This window comes from Mus caroli, unplaced genomic scaffold, assembly GCF_978045245.1.
Source record: "Mus caroli unplaced genomic scaffold, Mus_caroli_1 scaffold_15, whole genome shotgun sequence".
Classification (NCBI taxonomy): Eukaryota; Metazoa; Chordata; class Mammalia; order Rodentia; family Muridae; genus Mus; species Mus caroli.
Genome location: NW_028227270.1, coordinates 31,460,204 through 31,483,167, shown reverse-complemented (window position 1 = coordinate 31,483,167; position 22,964 = coordinate 31,460,204). Strand labels below are relative to the sequence as shown.

At 37.2% G+C, this 22,964-nt stretch overlaps 1 protein-coding gene across 3 annotated transcripts in view; it reads right to left on the bottom strand.

Annotated features, from left to right (window-relative positions):
• Xrcc4 (X-ray repair cross complementing 4) overlaps positions 1-22,964 on the bottom strand; it is a 246,006-nt gene that overhangs the window by 83,040 nt on the left and 140,002 nt on the right. For all 3 annotated transcript variants that reach the window (XM_021180097.3, XM_021180098.3, XM_029484982.2), the window contains one exon: positions 8,582-8,729. In XM_021180097.3, the coding sequence (XP_021035756.1) occupies positions 8,582-8,729 (148 nt within the window). The remainder of the gene's footprint in view (positions 1-8,581; positions 8,730-22,964) is intronic.

Here is a 22,964-nt window from a genome sequence, read left to right as displayed (position 1 = left end):
TAAAAATTAAAAGTTAAACAGTGAGATAATAACTGTTTATTAAAATGATTTGGCTATAACCAAAATGAAGCAGATTATGAAAAAGCACAAGCAACCACTACTAGTCATAAAGTCAAAATAGTTTAGAGGTTCTGAAGGAATTCTGATCAAATACGATACAAGACTAGCAGGTTTACTTTCCTGATGTTCTACTAATTCTATTTCTGGGACTCTACGACAGGAATTAACCAATTAACAAAAATTATATTATATATTATATTAAAATAAATACAATGATTGTTCCAATAATGCAAAAAAATACAATGGAGGAGTAGTTAAAGAAAAATGAAAATATTTAAAAAGTAGAATGTCAAATTATTTTGAAATATCTATTAAAGAGAAATTTTTACACGTATTTGTATCTAATAACAGGTTATACGATACATGCTGCGAGCCTAGTTTTATAAACCAAACATGGAGCAGAAGAGAGCTATGAGACACAGGGCTGCTCCAGTGTTAGTGGTGCTCATCTCCATGTAGAAGAGACTGCAGGCTTCTCAGCTCACCCTTCTGTCTATATTTTCTCATTATTTGGGATGACCATGTACCCCTTCTATAATCACAACATAAAAAGTGAAGCTCATTTTACTAAAAAGAAATGCATTCTCCCTTATATTTTTAGCAACTGGTACCTTGGATTTTTGTTGTTTTGTTTTCAATTACATCTAACACTGATTATATACACAAAGAAGAGTTAGAGGGTTAGGAGATGATCAGTGGGTAGACTGCTACACAAGTGGCCTCACCTAAGCTTAAAGTCCCAAAACACATGTACATCCAGATGTGGAATGACGTGAGTATGATTTAAGAAAGCCTACAGAGACAGAGACAGAGACAGAGACAGAGACAGAGACAGAGACAGAGACAGACAGAGGCAGAGGAAGGCCTAGAAACTGGCACATCAGCTAGTTGTCACACGGTGGTGAACAAGAGATCTGTCCTCTGACTACAAGGTCTTCAGTAATATCTAATCACAGTCTTACTTCAGAGTGTAGCCTTTTAACATTCACTAGTAACCTGAAATACAACAGCTTACATAATTTTTAATGGGAAACTTAAATAACTCAGAACACATAGCTAAAACTCCTTTGCTACAGTTTGAGGAAAAACATCTGTAAAGTTTTAATATTTTTTTATTATTTTGGAAAACATGTTGGAACTCTTTTTAGAAGGCATCTACCACACAGAAAACTAAATCACTCCCATGGAATTATGCTTGAAATACAGGAACCTACACATATTCTATCTGTAGCCTGTAGAAACAAAGACAGCCTATAGAAGTTTCCAAATGCTATGCAAGAATTTGTTTATATTTTGATCCAGTGCTTTCATGGATTTATTCTGCAACTGCAGATGAAGTGGTGCTGAATGTTTTCACATGTGTCCTGTCACTCAGAACATGACCTCGTTACTCACAGCAAGGGCCATCAATGTGGGAAGCAAACAACTTCCTAAACAGGATTGTGAAAGGACCATAAGGCGATCCCACAGGCACACTAGAGGCTTTTCTGATAACGTACTTTAGTGCCTAACATTATAATTGTGTTTGAAATCTCCTTGTATTATTATAAAAATCACTGACTATTAAAGAATTTTAGTCTGTATCCAGACCAGTTCTATGGAGAAGTACTGCTACTTGGGTTGTTAGTATCCCTGCACTTGTCAAATTTGGAGAGTGCATAACGGAGGTGAATTGTTTGATGGTGCAATGCTTAAGAACATCTGGAAACTCAGTCAAATAAATTATTTCTTGTGGGGATTCTCAGAAACTCTGTTGTATAAATGTCTGAGTTATGAAGGTAGGAGTACAAAGGACTCCTGATGATTCACATCAATTTCCACGTAGTTTGGAGGTAGAGCCCTTCCTGCTATCACATCTCATACATGCCTATAGAATGAATGGTGTCATAAGAGTAGGTACTGAAGTCACCACGGAATTCCAGTAAATGTGTGACACCTTCCATGTATGTCTAACATGGAGGCACTTTGTTCCTATCTCTGACTTTTCTTGGACACCAGACTTTAAACTACATTTTTGATACATGTTTATGGAATTTACATATTTCCATATTTGATTTCCATATTTGATCTTAGTTGCCAGAGTAATAATAGGATATGTCTCTATCCTTAGTCTCTGCCACATTTTTCTCAGAAAACCTGAGAGAAAAAAAAATTCATTTATAAGTCTTTATGGATAAGGAGCAAAGCCTTTGTTAATATGTAATTCTAATTTGTTTAGATCAAATTTTGTGGTGTGTGTGTGTGTGTGTGTGTGTGTGTGTGTGTGTGAGAGAGAGAGAGAGAGAGAGAGAGAGAGAGAGAGAGAGAGAGAGAGAGAGAGAATGAATGATTTGGGAAGAATATTAAAAGTTCTTAAACGGTGGAAAAAATATATCCTAGATGTTCTGCTATATAATAAAGTAAGGTTTCATTCTGATTTTCAGATGAGCTCCTGGAGTGATGGCCCAGCAGTTGAGAGAATGCAGTGCTATTGCTGAGAACCTGGTTTCAGTTCCCAGCATCTGATGGTGGTTCACATGCATCTAGTACTCCAGTTCTAGGAGATCTAACATGCTCTTTCGACTTTCATAGGCACCAGGCACTTACGTGGTTGACATATATAAATAAATGTAGGCAAAACCTTCATAAAATAAAAGAAATTAAAAGTACCAAAAAACTTGAAGTATGGGTGCCAAATAAATCCAGTATACAGTGTTATTTCATTTAGTTATTTTTCTATTACTATTTCATAGAAAGTAATTTTATAATGCTCTTGTGTGTCTCAGTATTGAACCTGGTGACATTACTGAAAGAGATAAATCCAAAAATTCTCACAACCCTTGTAGACTTGGCAAGTGGCTCATTTTGATGAACACAGATGGGTAAGAAGGCTAAGACGTCTACAGTCACAGCTTAGTGTGGTGCAGTGTGATAAAGAGCAGGATGCCCAGCACATGGTACCCATGAACAGCAACAGTGCTGGAGCTCCCTGACAGGGAAGGGTCATGGCGCATTCCCCACACGGCCTGCATTAGTCACACTAGTTTTTAAGTAAATAATTATCGATATACACCAGACTTAAGAATTCCAGAATAATACTAGAACAATAAATCATTAGCAATCTAAAAATACTCCAGAGAAACAGTGTTTATATTTACCAGAAAGAAGCAAACTGACAGTGTAAATCTGCACCTCTGGGCTGCTAATGCATGCTGAGTTTAAGCTTTTATTCCTGTAAGCATCTAGTATCCTTCAGTATGTATTGTCACTTTCCTGTGTTTCGAAAATGAAAGCTGCATCATTGTGAATCCATGATCACACAGCCTACGAAGTTAGAACAGTTTAAAAGAAAACTCATTTTATCCTAAAGATGTAATAGTGGCTGAAATATCAGAATTGTCTGCTCAACCCAACAGATTGATAAGTTTTTTAAAAGGATAGTTTTACTGAAAATTATTCATACATTTGATCCCATTCTTTCCCCTCTCAACTCCTCTCAGATCTTCTCAACATCCCTACTCTTCAAACCTCATGCCCCCTCTCATAAACAAAAAGCCAATGAATAAAAAGCTAAAACTGAAACCAACAAACCACTGAAAAATCTAATGAGAAAAATACAATAAAAAGACAAAAAGTACAGAAATAAAAAAGGACTCTGTGTTGTCCAAGTTCTGGTAGGCATGGGGCCTGGCCTGATTTTTCCTTTTCCAGATGGTATCAATTGGAAAGAACATCTCAGAGCTCGGACTTTGTCTCCTTTTCCCCTTCTCAGTGCTTATATTATATCTGGTGTTAACCTGTGTGGATTTGTGGATGCTGTCACCATCTCTGTGAGTTCATATGTGTATCATTCCTGTTGTTTCTGGAAGATCCCATTTCACAGCTGAAACCTATAGCCTTCCTGAAAACCTCATCTTCTGAATAGATTCCTGAACCTTAGGAGAAGAGTTTGTTCAAGACATCCCGTTTAGAGTTTAGTGCTCTAGAGCCTCCCACTCTCTGCATTATGTCAGCTGTGGACCTTTGTGCTAATTACCATCTGTTGTACCTTCTCTGATGCGGGCTGAGTAGTGCTCTGATCTACTGGTACAGCAATATGTTCATCAGGAGTCATTTGTTGCTTTGTTTATTTAGTGGAAAAATAGATTTTTTTCACTAGGGCTCATGAACTATCTAATCTCAGAATCTTGGGCACTTTAGCAGTGTTAAGTATGAACTCCATCTCATGGAATGGGCGGAATGGGCTTTAAATCCACTATCTAAAAAAAAAAAAGCAGTCAGTTGCTGGGCGTGGTGGCGCACACCTTTAATCCCAGCACTCAGGAGGCAGAGGCAGGCGGATTTCTGAGTTCAAGGCCAGCCTGGTCTACAAAGTGAGTTAGAGGACAGCCAGGGCTATACAGAGAAACCCTGTCTCGAAAAACAAACAAACAAACAAACAAACAAACAAACAAAAAAAGTGGTCAGTTATTCCCATGACATTTGTGTCTCCCCTGCACCAGTATTTTTGCATGCAGGTAGGTCACTGCTGTTTGTCACTGGGTTTGTAGCTGGGAGATATTAATTTTCTCCTTGGTAGAAATGCAAAGTACCTTCCAAAACCATGGGCTCTTATAAGTAAGACTGAAGCCTTTACTTGCTCTACAGCTCCATTTCTCCATGTTGGATGGCATAAGTAGGTTGTGTCACAGTAATAGGGATTTATCATCCAGTTATGAAGAAAGAGTAAAGGGATGAAGCTGTACTAGAGGGAAATGCAGAAAGGGGCCCCATGGAAGAACTACAGGTCCCTGGGTCTGCACCAAGATGCCAAGTTCCTAGGCAACAGAAATGCTATGGGGAGAGGGGCTTCTGCTGGCAGGCTGCATCAGGAATAAGCTTTATGGAATGGAGGACAAGTAGGAAGTCCCTGCCTAACGTGGCAGTTTTGGATTCCTGGTAGAGGGTTGTTCTGGTGGTCATAAAGAAAAGGAGTAAAGGGGAAGGTCTAGGGGACTCTTGACATTTACCAAGATGCTGGGTCCCAAGCGTATAGAGATTGGATGGAAGGAGTAATTTGGTATCTTAACAAGAGTTACAAACAGGCAGGAAAACCTTAAGAAATCATTGCTCTATAAGATCAAAAGCCAAAGTTCCTAGCAGGGCTATATACCTGCCCACTGTGATCTGGCTGACAGCAGCAGCATTTTATACCTTCTGCCTTGCTCTCTGCTGTTATATGCATACTCCTGAGAATGCACTTACAGTAGATACTGTGCTTGAACACTGTTATCTACACCCCTGCTCCACAGTTCTGTTTAACTCCCCCCTTTCCTTCAGGTTATAGACCAAATTATGATTCTTCAGGATGAATCCTCTGTGGTGTTTCTAATACATCCTGACCACCTTCAAATGTAGGTTAATGTACACTTGCATCTCTTCATACAGAGTAAGTTATATGAAATAAAAGGTGAACACTTCGTTCAGCAGTGTATGGGAAGTCATAGGAAAAACCAATAATGCCTACTATGTATTTCCTCAGTCAGTGTAGAGTTAGGTGGCAGTTAACTAATGAGGCTATAGGGCTATCAGAGGGGATACAGAAGAAATAATCTTGTAAGGGACTGTACTGGCTGGCTTTGTGTATTAACTTGATACAAGCTAGAGTCATCAGAGAGGAAGACACCTCAGTTGAGTCTCCATAAGATAAAGCTGGAAGGAGTTTTCTCAGTTAGTGATAAATGAGGGAGGGCCCAGCCCATGGAAGATGGTGTCATCCATGGGCTGGCTAGTCCTGGGTTCTATAAGAAGGCCAGTAAGCAGTACTCTTCCACTGCCTCTACATCTACTCCTACACTTTGAGGATTTCTATCCTGACTTCCTTTGGTGATGAACAGCAATGTGGAAGTGCAAGCTGAATAAACCCTTTCCTCTCCAACTTGCATTTGTTGGTCATGGTGTCCCTTTATAGCAATAGAAACCATGACTAAGGTGCATATATTTAAAATTCCACATGAGTTACAACTAATGTTCTCTATTTCTCTTTCCTACTGTCTTTGAGACAGTGTGTCATTGAGCCCAGAGGCACTGAGCTCACTATGCAGTCAACAAAGAGGATGACCTTGAATACATAATTCTTCTGCTTCTATCACCTGTGTTGTGAGTAGAGGGCTATATCATCATACCAAATTGCTGGGGAATTGAACCCAGAGCTTTATGCATGCTACATAATCACTCAACCAACAGAGCTGTATTCTAATCTAGAAGATATTTCTACTGAATATCCTTATGAATATACCAAAGGAAACATTTTATATATTTTAGTAAACTTCACAAAGATTATACCTCCCTCAGTACCATAAACTGATAAGTCATAGGACCCATTAATTCTCTACCAACAGCTAAATGCTTTAAAACAGTAACAATCCATTTGCAAGAGAAGCTAAGGTTAATGGCAGTAACCTAGAATAAACCTAAATTTATATATATATATATATATATATATATATATATATATATATATATATACACACACACACACACTGTTAAGGTGATAGTTCTCTGAGTTGCCGGTAATTTATTCTTCACAATAAAATCTATACAAATAGCATGTTAATTCTGATATAATTTAGGAATGATTCTTCACTATGAAAAGCATAGTATGCCTAACATGACAGTATCTCTTCCAAATGGTGAAGAGGTAAGGGATGACCTGAGATGACAAACCAGAACATCAAGAGCTCATTGTATATTGATTTTTAAAAGAGATTATCTTGAAACATGTACTATACACAAAGGATCCTGTGCAAGGGACAAATATATCAGGCAAAATTTCATAATTAAATAATATACAAATCGATCCAATTTTATCACCATGATTTTGTTTGTTTTGTTTCAGGGATAGGATCTCAATCTACAGTCAGTTGGCCTTGACCTACAGCAAGGCTGCCCTTGAACATTCTACCATCTCCAGCCATAAGAGAGCTAGGGCTACAGAGCAGATCAATTATAACCATCTGTAATATGGTTATAATTACTGTTCTATGCCAGAAACCTAAGAACTCTCCTGTTATCTTGCCAGACTCTCAAGGCATGGCTTACACCTCATCATGTCCTACTCCTTATAGAATTCTAAAAGATTTTGTTCTAAACATCATTTTACACTTTTAAACTTTTTGCACATATCAAGAATACTTGAGAGGAGAGCCTTGGTATTGGGAAGATCATATGCCTCATTACAGGGGAATACCAGGGCCAGGAAGCAGGAGTGGTTGGGTTGGGGAGCAGGGTGGGGGGAGGGTATAGGGGACTTTTGGGATAGCATTTGAAATGTAAATGAAGAAAATATCTAATAAAAGTATATAGAAAGAAAAAAATGGCTTTCTTGCTGAAAAAAAACAACAAAAACTTGTTCTACATTCTTGTTCATGTAAACTACAAAGGACACCCTGAAAATTAACACTAAAATGTTCACAAACTATTTTAAGGTTACACAAATCTTTTTGGCAACATAAATAACATTTTTAGTTGATTTTAAAATTTGAGATTACAATATAACATTTCTTCCTTCCCTTTCCTCCTTGTAAACCTTTCCATACACCACTCCCAACTCTCCTTCAAATTCATGTGCTCTTTCTTCACTTACTGGAATAACTTTATTATTTCTGAATTATCACTGTTTTCCAAATAAGCAGGCAAACAAACTAACAAACAAACAAACAAGAAGAAGCTTGTTGGTAAGTGTGTTTGGTGGTACCTTGACTGAAAGCAGTTCAATTTTTATTTGCTTCTGCACTTTTTGACCTATGACACATTGTATTAAGGAGGATAAAAGAAAACCCAGCTTTACATAGGTATGGAGGTAAAGAAGGGAAGGGGAAGACCACAAGGGAAGGCCTTGAGAGCCATGGGTCTTCTCTTTGCACATTCTGCAAGGAACTAATAACACCATCTGCAACACCAACAACAACTTAAAGAAAAAGAATAAAATCCTCATTGAATATCAATTCACACATTCATTTAGATTTCATCTGATAATACTATTTATGAATATCCACTGTCTTGTTATATTGAAATATAATTTTTACTTTAAATTAGACTAGAAATTCAAGTTTGAAACACAGAGTAAAAATAAACCATATACTGTCAAAGTTTGATAAAAGTGAACAGGAGACCAGAGGAAGGGATTGTACAAGAGGAAGGGACAAGCATAACCAGACAGAGTGGCTAAGTTGAATGTGATCTCAGTGCCCTTTAAGCAATAAATTGGGTTGAAATGCTTACTGAACACAAGATACAGTCTAATATTTTAGTATTCTACACATCTTCTCTAATTAAACTATGAAAAGCACAATGAAACCCTGTTTATAGTTTTGGAATTAATATTTGGCCTTAAGTATTAATATATATCAACTAAATACCAGAAAAAATATTATTGCAACTGCTTTATCATATTCCACATCATAATTTTTATCTCTAAAAGTAGGTCATCAACCGAGGAGCTCTAATCTTTTGGGTAGTCTATATGGGGATGTAGCATAGCTGTACAGATGTGCACACTCACCTTTCCTTCTCCTGTAGCGGCAACTCCTGTGGAGCCATTTTAGGTTCTGTCCCAAGATTCTTCTGCATTTGGTGTCTCCTCTTCCTACTTGGTGCAATGTCAGTGACATCCGGACTTGAAAATATGGAATCATCCTTATGAAGAGTTTCTAAATCAAAATATAAATACAATGCATATAATTTATTAAACATTAAATTGCTTCATAAACAATGGAATTAGTCACACAATGAAGAGACAGCAGAACTATTCTAAAAAACATTCATGTAGAGTTGGTAATGTGAAGCAGAGAGATGGTGTTCAGTACGTGACTAACACTGGAGAATTACGATCAGTGCCCACTGAATGACTTGGTAAGCGTAGTCATTGTCTGTCTGACTGAGGCAAGCATGTTCTCAACAAATATAAGAGATAATATAGAGGGATGCATAAAGGAGGGTAATTTGGAACAGTGATAATGAATGTATGGAAATTTGTTAGTTACAGAAAAATCACAGGTTTAAAAGTCAAAGGACCTTAAAATAAGAATGAGAAAAACTTATATATTAATGAAAGAGGAATTTAATGTGGCTAAAGTATGAAAGCTTCATAATGGCTGTACTTGTGAGGCAGAGGCACCAATGCATATGGTTTTTTATTAATCTAGTTCCAAATATGTGCACTAACAATACCTACTAGCTAACCAATGCACAAACTATGCTACCATAATCCATGTTTCATTGAAAAGGAGTGTATGTGGGCCAATAAAATAATGATATCAACATGATTTAAGCTTTCAATTTGTCTTCTCAGTACATATGTATACAGACACAGACACACATAGATACACACACACAAAACACACACACACAAAAACATACATACATAACACACCCTCATGTCTCATTTAACAGTTACCAGAAAACAAACAAACAAACAAACAAAAACCCTATGTTTCAGAAGTAAAAAGAAAGCTTTGACGATACAGACACTTAAGATGGAGACAGTCCAGTCCTTCATTACAAAGAGAAGTTGAGTTAGTGAAGACAAGGTGTCAGTAACCATGGTGTTCTGAAGTAAATTCTCTCCTCAAGTACACACTACCGCTAGGGAAGTTCTGAAAACATATCCCTGAATACTTAATAGGATTTTAAAGTATTTACTTTTGAAACAGGTTCTTACCGTGTAGTCATGGTAGCTATGAAATTGCTGTGTAGAGCCACTCCAGCCTCATAATCACATAGATCAGTCTGCCTCTACTTTCCCAGTCCTAGGATTAGTTATCCTCCAATACACCTGACTAGATTGTTGATTTGAAAAAAAAAACATTAGAGGCGGGCAGTGGTGGCACACACTTTTAATCCCAGCATTTGGGAGGCAGAGGCAGGTGGATTTCTTTGTTTGAGGCCAGTCTGGTCTACAGAGTGAGTTCAAGGACAGCCAGGGATATACAGAAAAACCCTGTTTCGAAAAACCAAAAAGCAAAGCAAACAAACAAAAAAACCCAAAAAACCAAATAACAACAACAACAAACAGAAACTAATGCATTAAAAGGCTATAACATCCATTTTCAAGGAAGCATGATGTAAAGAGTCAGTTGATGATGATGATAGGCTCACATGTTGTCAGAGATTTAATGCAGCCAAGACGGTTTTTAGGGTCGTAAATAGAGATCTAAGAAAAACCATGACAGAACTGTAAGGGTCTGAATGTTATGTCCAGATTAGTTGGTTTTGCTAGCAAACACCATTAAGTTTGGTCTGTGTGGGGTTTTTTGTTTGTTTTTGTTTTGTTTTTTTGTTTTTTTGTTTAGAATGAATAGTTCTGAGACACATAGGTTTGCATGTGATATATATCCATGGTGGTAGAGAGACATGCAATTGAGTTCCCATGTGCTGGTGCAGTAGTGGCACATAGCATCTGGGACTAACCAACAATAGTTGGATTTAAGAGATGCAATCTATCACACACTGCTCAGGTGGTGAGAAACCTAAGAACAGATATTTAAGGTACTTGGGGAAAACCAAATTCCATTGTTCTGCTAAAAGAGCATAACTGTAAAATGACTCCTAACAATATTCTCTTAGAACTGTACTGTGCTCAGCCCCATTTGAGAAGCTTCTTCCTGCATGGTGACAAATATAGAGACCCACAGCTAGACATTGTGCACAGAGTAAGAGACGTTGCAACACTCAGTAATAGATGGGAATTCACCACCAAATCCCTCCTTCAGGTCTTAAAGAAGGCGATGGGAGAGAAGAAAGAAAGTGTGGAAGAAAGAGCAAGAGGTAATGGAGGATTCCAAGGATGTAATGTCTTCTAAACAGAGCAGGCCCGACACACATAGGAACTCAAAGATACTAGCAGTATACGCAAGGCCTGACATGTCTGGGGCAGATGGGGGTCACAGTGCTAAGAGGGGAGGCAGATACAAATCCCCATCCCTAAACCTAGAACATTTCTGTAATTGATAACTATTTAAAATAAAAAATTCTTTCCAAGGGAGTTGTATTAGGGGTAGAAACCACTCCTAAGGGCAGGTCCCATGCCCAATGGGAGATGGTAACACAAAGTCAACAGACTGTTGTCACTGGGCACCTCTGTCTCACAATATTGTTTTCTGGGAAGTTGTTTAAATTTAAAAGTTCTTGCAAGTAGTTTATGGCTCCCCATTTTGTGTTTCTTTCCAATTCTTGTTTGTATGAATGCCTGTGCCTCTACATTTTTTCTTTTATTCTGCTTTTTTATTTCTGTTTACTTTGCACTGTTCCTGCATGTTTGTTTTGTTTTGTTTTATTACATTTATTTAAATGCCTGTTTGTATTCTGAGGAGAAAGAGCATATGGATCTAGATGGGAAGAAAGGTGGGAAATATTTGAGAGAAGATTGGGGAAGGGGAACCTTTATCAGAATATATTATGTAAAAAATCCATTTTTAATAAAATAAGCTGGGTGGTGGTGGCACACACCTTTAATCCTAGCACTTAACTCCCAGGCAGAGGCAGGCGGATTTCTGAGTTCGAGGCCAACCTGGTCTACAAAGTGAGTTCCAGGACAGCCAGGGCTACAGAGAGGAACCCTGTCTCAAAAAACAAAACAAAAAAAAAAACCCAAAACAACAACAAAAACCAAAAAACAAAAAAGCCCACAAAAACAAAAAAGCAAACAAACAAATAAAATAAAAAGAGAGAAAAACAAAAGAGGTGAGTGTGGGTTACATAAAAAACTGAGGGTAAAGGAGAGACAGATAACAGATGTAAGACTCAGTCAGAATGTCTACTGATTGGAAAATAAGTTATGTATAAGTTACAGATAACTCATAGAATTCCAAGTTTTAAAACCCATCGTCAGTTATTTGCCATCACAATGTATCTCTGAGCATTTCCAGTAATTTCTAAACAAGCAAACAGAAAAAAAAGAAAAAAAAAAAAAGACCATTGCCACCCATCCCCCAAAGCTGAAGCACTGACGGGAGGGGCTCTGGAATGAACCTCAGGTTCTCATCGGGTCTGCTGCTCTGGATATTAGAGAGCTTTACATGGTCCCTGCTATTATAAAAGGTGCCTCACAAAACCCACACTACTCATCTGACAGCAAAGCTGCAGGATCTTGGCAGCAAAAAGAAGACATGAGGAGACTGTTGGCTTCCCTGGGTATTCTCAAAGTCAAATTAAATGATCTTTGGTTAAACTGCCAGAAATCTGGATAAATCCCATGAGAAGAAAAAAAAGAAAAGAAAAGAAAAGAAAAGAAAAGAAAAGAAAAGAAAAGAAAAGAAAAGAAAGCAAGCCAAAACTTGTAAACATCAGTTTCAGACCAACAGACTCTTACATTTTTGCTTTTTTTTGTTTCAGTTTGCTTTTGGTTCTTTTTGGTCAAACATGACTGGTCAAATGAAATTATTCCTAATTCCTAATAATACTCATAGAACATAAAATGGTGGTCGTTTAGTCATTATCAGATAGGCTTTCTCTGGCAGCAGGTTAGTAGTAGGCAGTAGTTAGAGACACTCATAGCCAGACATTATAAGCCAGAGAGTCTAAACTAGAGGTCTCTATTGGGTCCTCCCATAGGACCTCAAGGAGCCCACAGAAGTGGTGGGAGTATTCCCTTTATGTGCTCTCCTCCTCACACAAGTGTCCTGAGGGTCACTATTAGTCATTTATGGTATTCGCAATGTAGCTCTCATATTAAACTGTAGAATGAAGGGGGTCCTGATCATGGCCCACTAATCAACTAAGCAGGGCTCACTTAGGCTCATAGAGTCTGAAATGTCAAGCATGAGGCCTACATGTGTATGACCCACTTCCTCTGCATATTACCAATTTGTCTTAGTCAGGGTTTCTATTCCTGCACAAGCATCATGACCAAGAAGCAAGTTGGGAAGGAAAGGGTTTATTTGGCTTACACTTCCATACTGCTGTTCATCATCAAAGGAAGTCAGGACTGGAACTCAAGCAGGTCAGAAAGCAGGAGCTGATGCAGAGGCCATGGAGGGATGTTCTTTACTGGTATAGATGTCAACTTGCTGGTGTTGTAGAACAGTTCTGTAGACAGTGGGAGTTGCTGTATCACTGATTCTTTGGCCTGCCCTTGGGACTGCTTTCTTCTAATTGGGTTGCCTTGGTCAGCCTGGATGTGAGGGGTTTTGCCTCGTCTTTTTGTATCCTGTTTTATTTGGATCTTGTCCCTTGGAAGCCTGTGACTTTTTTTTTTTTCTTTTGGTTTTTCGAGACAGGGTTTCTCTGGATAGTGCTGGCTGTCCTGGAACTCACTTTGTAGACCAGACTGGCCTTGAACTCAGAAATCCACCTGCCTCTGCCTCCCGAGTGCTGGGATTAAAGGTGTGTACCACCACTGTGATTTTCTAAAGAGAGGAGTAGATCCAGTGGGGAGGAAAGGGTGGAGCAGACTAGGATCGTAGAAGTGACTTATCCATCAGATGTAATTGTCTTCTCAGAAGCTAAGTACTGAATAAGCTCACCCTTTCTAGCTCTTTCTGAACTCAGGCTGCCTGGTCAACTTAGCTGTTCTGGCTCCAACTTCTCTTCAAGATAATTGATTCTGAATTGCTCTGCTTGGCCTCAAATTAATCCTAGCAATCTGTTCTAATCTTGTTCTGGCTTGTTTGTATTTTCTCACTTCAAGTCCACTGCACTACACTCACTGCTTTGACTCCCATGTCATTGACCCAACTGGCTGAACAGTACTGACTACTCTCTTCCTGCATTGCTCTTACACAGGGTTTCTCTTGAGAATTGTTCTTGTACCATTTCTGACTCATTCTGTCAAATCTTTCTCTGAATTGCCACTTTGTCTGCCCCTCAGTTAGACATCATTGTTGGGAATTAAAGGTGTGTACTAAGCACACCAGGGGGATTAAAAGTATGTACTAAGACTGTTTCTGCATAGCTAGATCACACAGACCTAGAAGGTCTTTGGATGAAAACAGAGCAGCCATGTTGTTGGATTAAAATTCCTTTACATAGAAGAAATGAAGAGAGGAGAAACTGTGGTTGGGATTATTTTATGAGAGAAGAATGTATTTTCAATAAAATAAAAGAAAAAGGAAAACAAGAAATTTATTTATAAGTTTATTTATTATTTATTTATTTATTTATTGTGTTCTTATTCTAAAACTTATAGAGGTTTTCTCTTCATATGGTGCACAGCTTGTTACACTGTCATGTAGGGAGCCACATCTTTTCTTTCCATTCCACACACATTTACTCCTATCCCTTCATGTGCTCTCCTCCCCACACAAGTGTCCTGAGGGTCACTGTTAGTCATTCATGGTATTCGCAATGGACTTCTCATATTAAACTGTAGAATAAAGGAGGTACTGATCATTAATCCTTGACCTGGAAAAATACACATATTTACAAATGTCACTTACTTCCCAGGCTCATAACAAAGTATTAAGATCCAAGAATTTTTCTGACTCCAACTTAGTTTTATGACCTTATCCTCGGGGAACATCTTTGTCATGATGTTGAGGTCTCTGTGATACTAATAGTCTCATTTGTTCCTTGCTTGTACTTTAGCACTGACTCATTTTCCTCATCTCTGTCAGTTTTATCCCACAGATATCTTCCTCTTTTCCTTGGGGTTCAAAGTTTCACAATATTAATTTTATACATCATATCTTCTATTGCTAATATTCTCTTTCCATACAACCTTCTTTCTCCAGTTAGAATATGAACACGTGGAAATATGGCTATCTCACAAGCAATTCCGTAGTTTCCTATATGAAAAATCTGAAAATGGAAGCTCTCATTTTCAAAGTCAAACTTACTCAGAATCCTAAGAAGAGAGGAGGAGAAAATGGAGCAGGAGCACATGGGTGTGGGTTTCTATTCTTGCATTTATCATGGGTAAGCAGTAGAAGTCTAAATTCTTCATTTGAAAAGATTTAAACTCATTCTGAACTCTGATATAATAAAAACAATCACATTTAAACTAATTATATAAAACTTTATAAAGGTAACACTTTGTTTTTATGTAGAAACATCAGATATACAGGACTTAATTACAGTATTAATACTTCTGAGTTTATAGAAAAATGAGATTCATATTGAATGAATTTAAAGAATGAATTTTTCAGAGAACTTCTAGATCTTTTCATAAATTAAAAAGGCAAAGGGAAACTGGTGGATTTCCAATAAATAACCCAATTGTCACAAAATCTCCATCTACTATGAAGACAGCTTTGTGAATCCTCAGACCATTGAGTTACTTAATTCGCTTATTTATTTTGCAAGAATGTATTAGGTATTTACAATCAGAAAAGCATGTTCTTTTATTTCTAAGTTATAAAACATTAAGGAGGAAAAGGTAATCCTTTATCCGAAACCCTAGAAAACATGTTTCTTTCCCCTAATAGAAAGCAAACACCCTAAGGCCCGAGGCTACCTTTTACTTCTGTGTTTTGTCTTAGTGACAAGAATAGAGGTAATCAGGAAAATGCGCTGAGATAAGGTGGGATACACCACACTTCAAAAAGCATTATCTCAAGTGATCTATCTGAGGTAGTAAATTTGTAATGTGATAAAAGGAGTCGACATTATTTTTCTTCATCATTCATCAAATAGCCCCCTTTCAAAGCTGTAATCTCTCATCATTCTGTGACCATAATCTACTGAATAACTGATGACCATCTCACACAAAAGGTCAACAGTATAGCCTATTCCTCAGATTTCATTTAAAATAAAAAGAAAACACAATACCAAACATTGCAAACATCTATGTACATATGTACACAGAACCAGGTCAATGCACATTAGCATTTGCCAAGCTTTTCTCTGGCTAGCATAGTTGTAATATAAACTTCAAAACAAATATTTATTGAAGAAACATAAGAAGTCATTTTTGAAATTTTAGTACTCTAAAAATCAGAATCAGAGTAAGCCGCTAACCATCAAGTACACACTCCAAAACTATTGATAGCATAAAATATATGAGTTGATTGATTACATTAAGTAGCACTCTTCATCAACAACATAACTCAGTGTTTATATTTCACATGTTGTCTTAATTAAGTTATTAGTAATGAAACCCCATTCTTTATACAGTAGTCTATATTATTCTTCAATATCTAATAAGTAGAGTCTTCTGTCAGGCACTGTTCAGAAGATATTCATAATGCTTACAGTCAACTAGGACAGGAGATTGCAACTATTTACAATAAGCTGTATAGAGTATATTATAGCATAGAGTTTTAAAAATGTGCCACAGCTTTCAAACCATTACCTTTCCGTATTATATTTCTATAATTATTCTGTTAAGCTTCATACTTACTTGTCTTTTGCCAAAGATTTTAAAATTGATTTCTTATACTGTTTTTGTTATTTAGAGACACTTCTTTTGAAAATGTAATTGTGAATTTAAAACGGTCCTAAAGAGATTTCCCAAGAAGAAGCTATTAAGTCTATCTTACTTCTGAGCAACTGATTTAAGAAAGGGGAGAAATAAATGTTTGGTGCCGTGTAATTATTTTTATATGGTGTTGTGCTTAGTATCAAGCCCAGGACTAGGTATATGGTGCACAAGCATCTTGCCATTGATCTATACCCCAAATCCTAGATGATATTCTAGAGTGGACTCAAATAAAAATGTGAATCAACCCTTCCTATGCATCTTCTAGAGTCTTTTGTAGAGCTATCCAACATCTATAGTAGAATTCATTGTACTTAAAATAATTAATTTGAAACTTTCAAGCACCATAAAGCTGGGTTGGAAATTATCATCTGTGCTACTAAGATTGGCACAATGTATAAAACAGAGTAATTCCTCAATACACACTCATTGATTGACTGTAATAAATTTCAAATACTAATCGAGTTAAAGTAATTTCTCAAATTAGATTGTGTTTATGTTATTAAATATTACACTGTTGATTATGTCTGCTGCCACCAATCTCGTTAGCATTTTAAATGGTTACCTAGAATAGCAGTTTATGAAAGAACCCCATTAAGCATTCAGTTTATGTAACTTTACTGTTAAAATAACAAACCTTGGAAAGTACTTTTAATGGTTATTAACTTTTCACAAAACAAAACTATAATTCCTTAGCTTCCAACAGTTACTTATGTTGTGCAATAATTGAGCCAACACAGAGTTCATTGTTCCTGTTCCTGTGTCAGGTGTGGACTTCAGTCAATAGCAAACATTTGCTAGTGTTTGTTCATACAGATTTCTATGAGTTTTGGATATTTTTTCTCTTGATGAAATTTTAATGAAATATAGCTCCTTATAAAGCTAGTGCAGTATTTCAGTGAAATGAAAAAAAATAGATAAAAGTTAAATAAAATAGAAAACATTTTTAATGAGGTATAAGAATTTTTTCAGTTTCCCCCTCTTAAATACAGCACCAGTATATAGTCTGAAGTAATTCAGTTTTAACAGTTTAGAACCAGAAAATGATCACTAGCTCAACTAACAACTCAAAAATCACAATCTGCTAAGAGTGGCCAAGGTGATGGACGTACCTCATAAAACAGTGGGTGAGACTCAGTTACAAGGACTCCAAACACTCTCTCTGAGCAACAGCCATAGAAAGAAGGATATGACTAAAGTTGCATGAGAACATTCACTACTTTTTGCCCATTCATGCTTAATCTGAGACAGCTTGAAATAATTTTGATGTACTAAGGAAAGACAATTCAAGTTCCATACCTAAACATAATAAAAACAATATAGAGCAAACAAATAGCCCTCATCAAACTAAATGGAGAAAAACTGAAAGCAATCCCATTAACATCAGAGACTAGAAAAAGCTACCCTCTCTCTCCCTATCTATTCAATACAGTGCATGAAGTTCCAGCAAGAGCAATTAGACAATAAAAGTAGGTCAAAGGGATACATATTGGAAAAGAAGAAGTCAAGATAACATTATTTGTGGATAATATGATAGTATGTTTAAGTGACCCCAAAATTACCCCAGAGAACTCCTAGAGCTGATAAACAACTTCAGCAATAGAAGATTATATAATTATGGCTGAATAGAAAATTAACTCAAATAAATAAATAAATAGCTTTCCTTTATACAAATGATACAAGGGCTGATAAAGAAAGTAGAGACATGACACCCTTCACAATACTCAAAATAATGTAAAATGTTTTGGTGTGACACTAACCAAGCAAGTGAAAGATCTGTATGACAAGTCTTTGAGGAAAAATTGAAGAAGATCTCAGAAGATGGAAAGATCTCCCATGCTCATGGATTGGCAGGATTAACGTAGTAAAAACTGCCATCTTACCAAGAGCAATCTACAGATTCAATGCAATCCCCATCAAAATTCCACCTCAATACTTCACAGATATAGAAAGAACAATTTGAAAATTCATCTGGAATGACAAAAAACCCAGGATACTGAAAACTATTCTCAACAACAAGAGAACTTCTGGGGGAAATTAACATCCCTGACTTCAAGCTGTAGCATAGAGTAATAGTGATAAAAAAATGCATGGTATTGGTCCAGAGACAGGTAGGTAGATCAGTGGACTAAAAGTGAAGACCCAGAAATATACCCACACACCTATGTTCACCTGATTTTTGACAAAGAAGCCAAAACTATCCAGTGGAAAAAAGACAGAATTTTCAACAAATGGTGCTGGATCAAGTGCTGGTAGGCATGTAGAAGCATGCAAATTGATCCATTCTTATTTCCTTGTACAAAGCTCAAGTCCAAGTGGATCAAGATACTCATAAAACCAGATACACTGAATACAATGGAAGAGAAAATGGGAAAGAGCCTTGAACACATAGATACAGGGGAAATTTTCCTGAACAGAACACCAGTGGCTCAGGCCCTAAGATCAACTATTGTCAAACAGATAAAATGTCTTACAGAATTTGAAAATTTTCCTGTCTGAACATCAGTATGATACTCTTTATAATGTTGAATTTAATGTTATCTATAATTTCATTTTACAAAAAAGTATTTTTATTTTGATAACTGAATAGCTTATATGGTTTTGTCATATGCATTCAAAATTAGAAAAAAGTAAAAATTATTCTAAGTACTAATTGATAAAACATGTATATGAAATGTACTATTTACAATGAATATATGATTTCATTTTGTATTAGCATTTATACTTAAGAAGATTACAAACACCCACATTTAGCCATCAGTGCTAACAAGGTGTAAACATAGTAAAGTGTTCAAAAAAAGTCTTCCTATTATTAGTGTCTGATCAAACTAGTAAATGTCTGAATTTGGAATCCATCTTGATCTTTTTCAAAACTTCATTTTGGATATATAATTAACATCTCCAAAGTAATATGAATATGTTAATCATTTAAAATCACCAAAACTTTTATACTATTTGGCACAGATAACTGCTATAGGTTAGGTTGGGTCAAAGCAAGGTAATTCTAAAATGCAAATTTGATAATTCCTTCTTTTCTAATTATTACTGTGACAAAGACATAACTATCTAATGTATATTTAACATAACACTTTTTGTGATTCACCTTCCATATATGCATAGATTGAATTTGTCTGATGTTCTTCACTCCCTCTACATGACAGGGCTTTGCTCATGGCATCTTCTGCCAGAAATCACATCTGTAAGAAGGCTCTCCTAATTCCAGAAGTATTGACTTAGTGTCTATCTTCTATGCCTCTGTACCACTGCAGTTATCACTGCAGTATAGAGGAAAAGGTAAAAGGTCAAGAGATATAATCTGACTGAGAAAACTGATAAAAAATCATTAACAGTTTCTCTATTGAGTAGCAGATAACCAGCATACACAATGAAAACAAAAATAATAATTAAAACTCTCTGGAAAAATTATTCATTACATAAGAACATTAAAACATTGTATCATATATATAACTTGCAAAACTATATATGTGTAAATATGTACTGAATATATATAGGACATAGTTTTACTAATTAATTATATCCTTACAGAAAAATAGTCCAGGATTTCAATCCTGAGTACACTATCAATGTAGAATGAGTCAGCCTGCTAGCTTTATGCTCCCATGTACATCTGCAGAGGGACTAGCTTCTTTGCTGTATTTTCAGGAAGGCTCCATCACTCCTAATACATTGTCTTCTTTCCTCTAAGATATAGGGATTTTCAATGTACTTGCTTGGCTACCTAAAATATCACCTGTTCCTTCTAATTGGGACTAAAAGCATTATTCATTGATATACATGAGTTTCTTCACCTGGAATTAGTTTGACTTTGGCTACTTAAATGTAATTCTTTACAGGCCAAAACTGAGAATGTTAACTCTGACTGCAGGTAATTAGCATATCCACTCCAAAATGCATCTTTCCCTCCTCATGTAAAATCATTATTTACAAATAAATAAAGAGTTGAAACTACACTGATATCTATATTGTGTATGTATGTCTGAGTTCAGGATACAGTATCTCAAAAGTACAAATTTCAATCTCTTAATGTATATCAGGTACGAACCTAGAACAGAGAGCACAGATTACAACAAAATCTACAAAGTAATTCACTAGTTCTATAGTGTGGAGAGAGTTTCAGATTTTGGAAATAATTCATTTATGTTAATTTTATTATAAACTAAGGAGGATATCTTGTTACTATTTTCTTTATTTACATTTAAAATGTTATCCCCTTTCCTGGTTCCCTTCGCCCCAGAAGCCCACTATCCCATCCCCCCTCCCTCTGTTTCTATGAGGGTGTTCACCCACATGCCCACCCACTACCCACTCCCTGCCCTGGCCTTCCCCTACACTGGGGCATTGAGCCATCATAGGACCAAAGGCCTCTCTTCCCATTGATGTCCAACAAGGCCATCCTCTGCTGCATATGCAGCTGGAGCCATGGGGTTGATCCATGTGTACTCTTTGGTTGCTTGTTTAGTCCCTGGGAGCTCTGGGGAGTCTGGTTGGTTGATATTGTTGTTCTTCCTATGGAGTTGCAATTCCCTTTGTCTCCTTCAGTTTTTTCTCTTAACTTATCCATTGGGGACCCTGTGCTTAGTCCAATGGTTGGCTGCAAGTATCCTCCTCTGTACTCCTCAGGCTCTGGCAGAGTCTCTCAAGAGACAGCTATACCAGGCTCCTGTCAGCAAGCACTTGTTGGCATCCACAGTAGTGTCTGGGTTTTGTGACTGTATATGAGATGGATCCCCAGGTGGGGATAGTCTCTGGATTGAACATATTTTCTGTGTGTTTTCTTAGGAATAATCATTGCTTTTAAATAGAAAAATACGTGTACATTTTTGACAAAATCTAAATAAAGCAGCATATTTTATCATCACTAAATTTTCAGCCAAACCTTGGTGTCTTAGTCAGGGTTTCTATTCCTGCACAAACATCATGAAAATTAGTACCAGGACTGGGGTATTCCTGTGACAACCTGATCATGTTTTGGGGAGGACTGTGGAAGGACTTTGAAACTTTGAGCTAGAAGATCTATTCGATGTTAAGAGCTCTGTGGGATGTTGTGTTGGAGCTTGGAAGATAATGTTGGGGAACAGTGCAGAAGATGGAGGTGTGGCTTGTGAAATTTCCAAGGGAAGATAAAAGGCTCTTTCAGGGCCCTTGCTATTTTGATTGTGAAGATTCTATGGTTCTGGCTAGCTGGGGCTAAAGAATCAGCTGTGATTAACAAGATACCAGAACTACTAAAGCAAAAACTTTACACTACTGGGACTATTGATGCTGGTTAGCTGGAGCTAAGAAATTACCTGTGATTAAGAAGAGACCAGCATCATTGAGGTGACATCTTCCGGGAAGTGTTTTCAGAGAGCACAGAGGCTGTGTTCCAGATATAGCCAAGGTTGTACCTTGTGCTGTGGCAGGACTTAGTAATATGTAAGAGTTACCCAGGTGGTACTGGTTTTGAAGGCATGAACCGGTCACACATAGCAGCTGAGGCTCGGCACTGTGAGAAGCCAATGGGAGGCCATTGGTGAAGGTGCAGCCTAAGTTGCAATTGATGGTCCAGGAATGAAGGGGTCATGCAAAGGAGTTGAGGCTTGGCACCATGAAGAGAGCCTATGAGAGGCTATTGGTGAAGCCAAGTTACAGTGAAAGACAGCAGTGTTTTGGAGATGCCAGTACCATAAGATGACCACCACGAATAGCAGCAGCAGTGGAGTACAAGCAGCTGGAGTCTAGAAGACAAACCGTGTGCTACAAAGGACAAGGCTGGAGTGACCCAAGCCCTTGGAGGAGCCCAGAAGATCGTGAGTTGGATCCCAGACACTGGACAGTTGGAGTTTAATTTTTGCTTTTGATTGTGACTGTGCCTGATATTTTTCCCTCTTGAAGGAAGAAAATATTTTAGTGGATCCCACATTTAAGAGGCTTTTAATTGTAAAAAAGACTTTGAATTTTAAAAGATATTGGATCTTTTAAAGGGACTGAACTTTTAATATGTAAAGACTGTGGGATTTTTAAAGTTATTTAAATCTTAGGGATGAACAAGAATGTAAGGGTTGAGGCTTACTAGTGATGTGTTTGTGAATCAAGTTGACAAGGGGTCAATTGTACTGGCTGGTTTTGTGTGTCAATTTGACACAGGCTGAAGTTATCACAGAAAAAGGAGCTTCATTTGGGGAAATGCCTCCAGGATATCCAGCTGTAAGGCATTTTCTCAATTAGTGTTCAAGGGGGGAGGTTCCCTTGTGAGTGGGCTGGTAGTCTGGGGTTCTATAAGAGAGCAGGCTGGGCAAGCCAGTGGAAGCAAGCTAGTAAGTAACATCCCTCCATGGCCTCTGAATCAGCTCCTGCTACCTGATCAGCTTGACTTCCAATCCTTTCATCCTTTGGTGATCAACAGCAATGTGGAAAGTGTAACCTGAATAAACCCTTTCCTCCCCAACTGCTTCTCAGTCATGATGTTTGTGCAGGAACAGAAACCCTAAGATACTTGCGTAATTATTTAAAGCTGTATTTTTCATCTAAT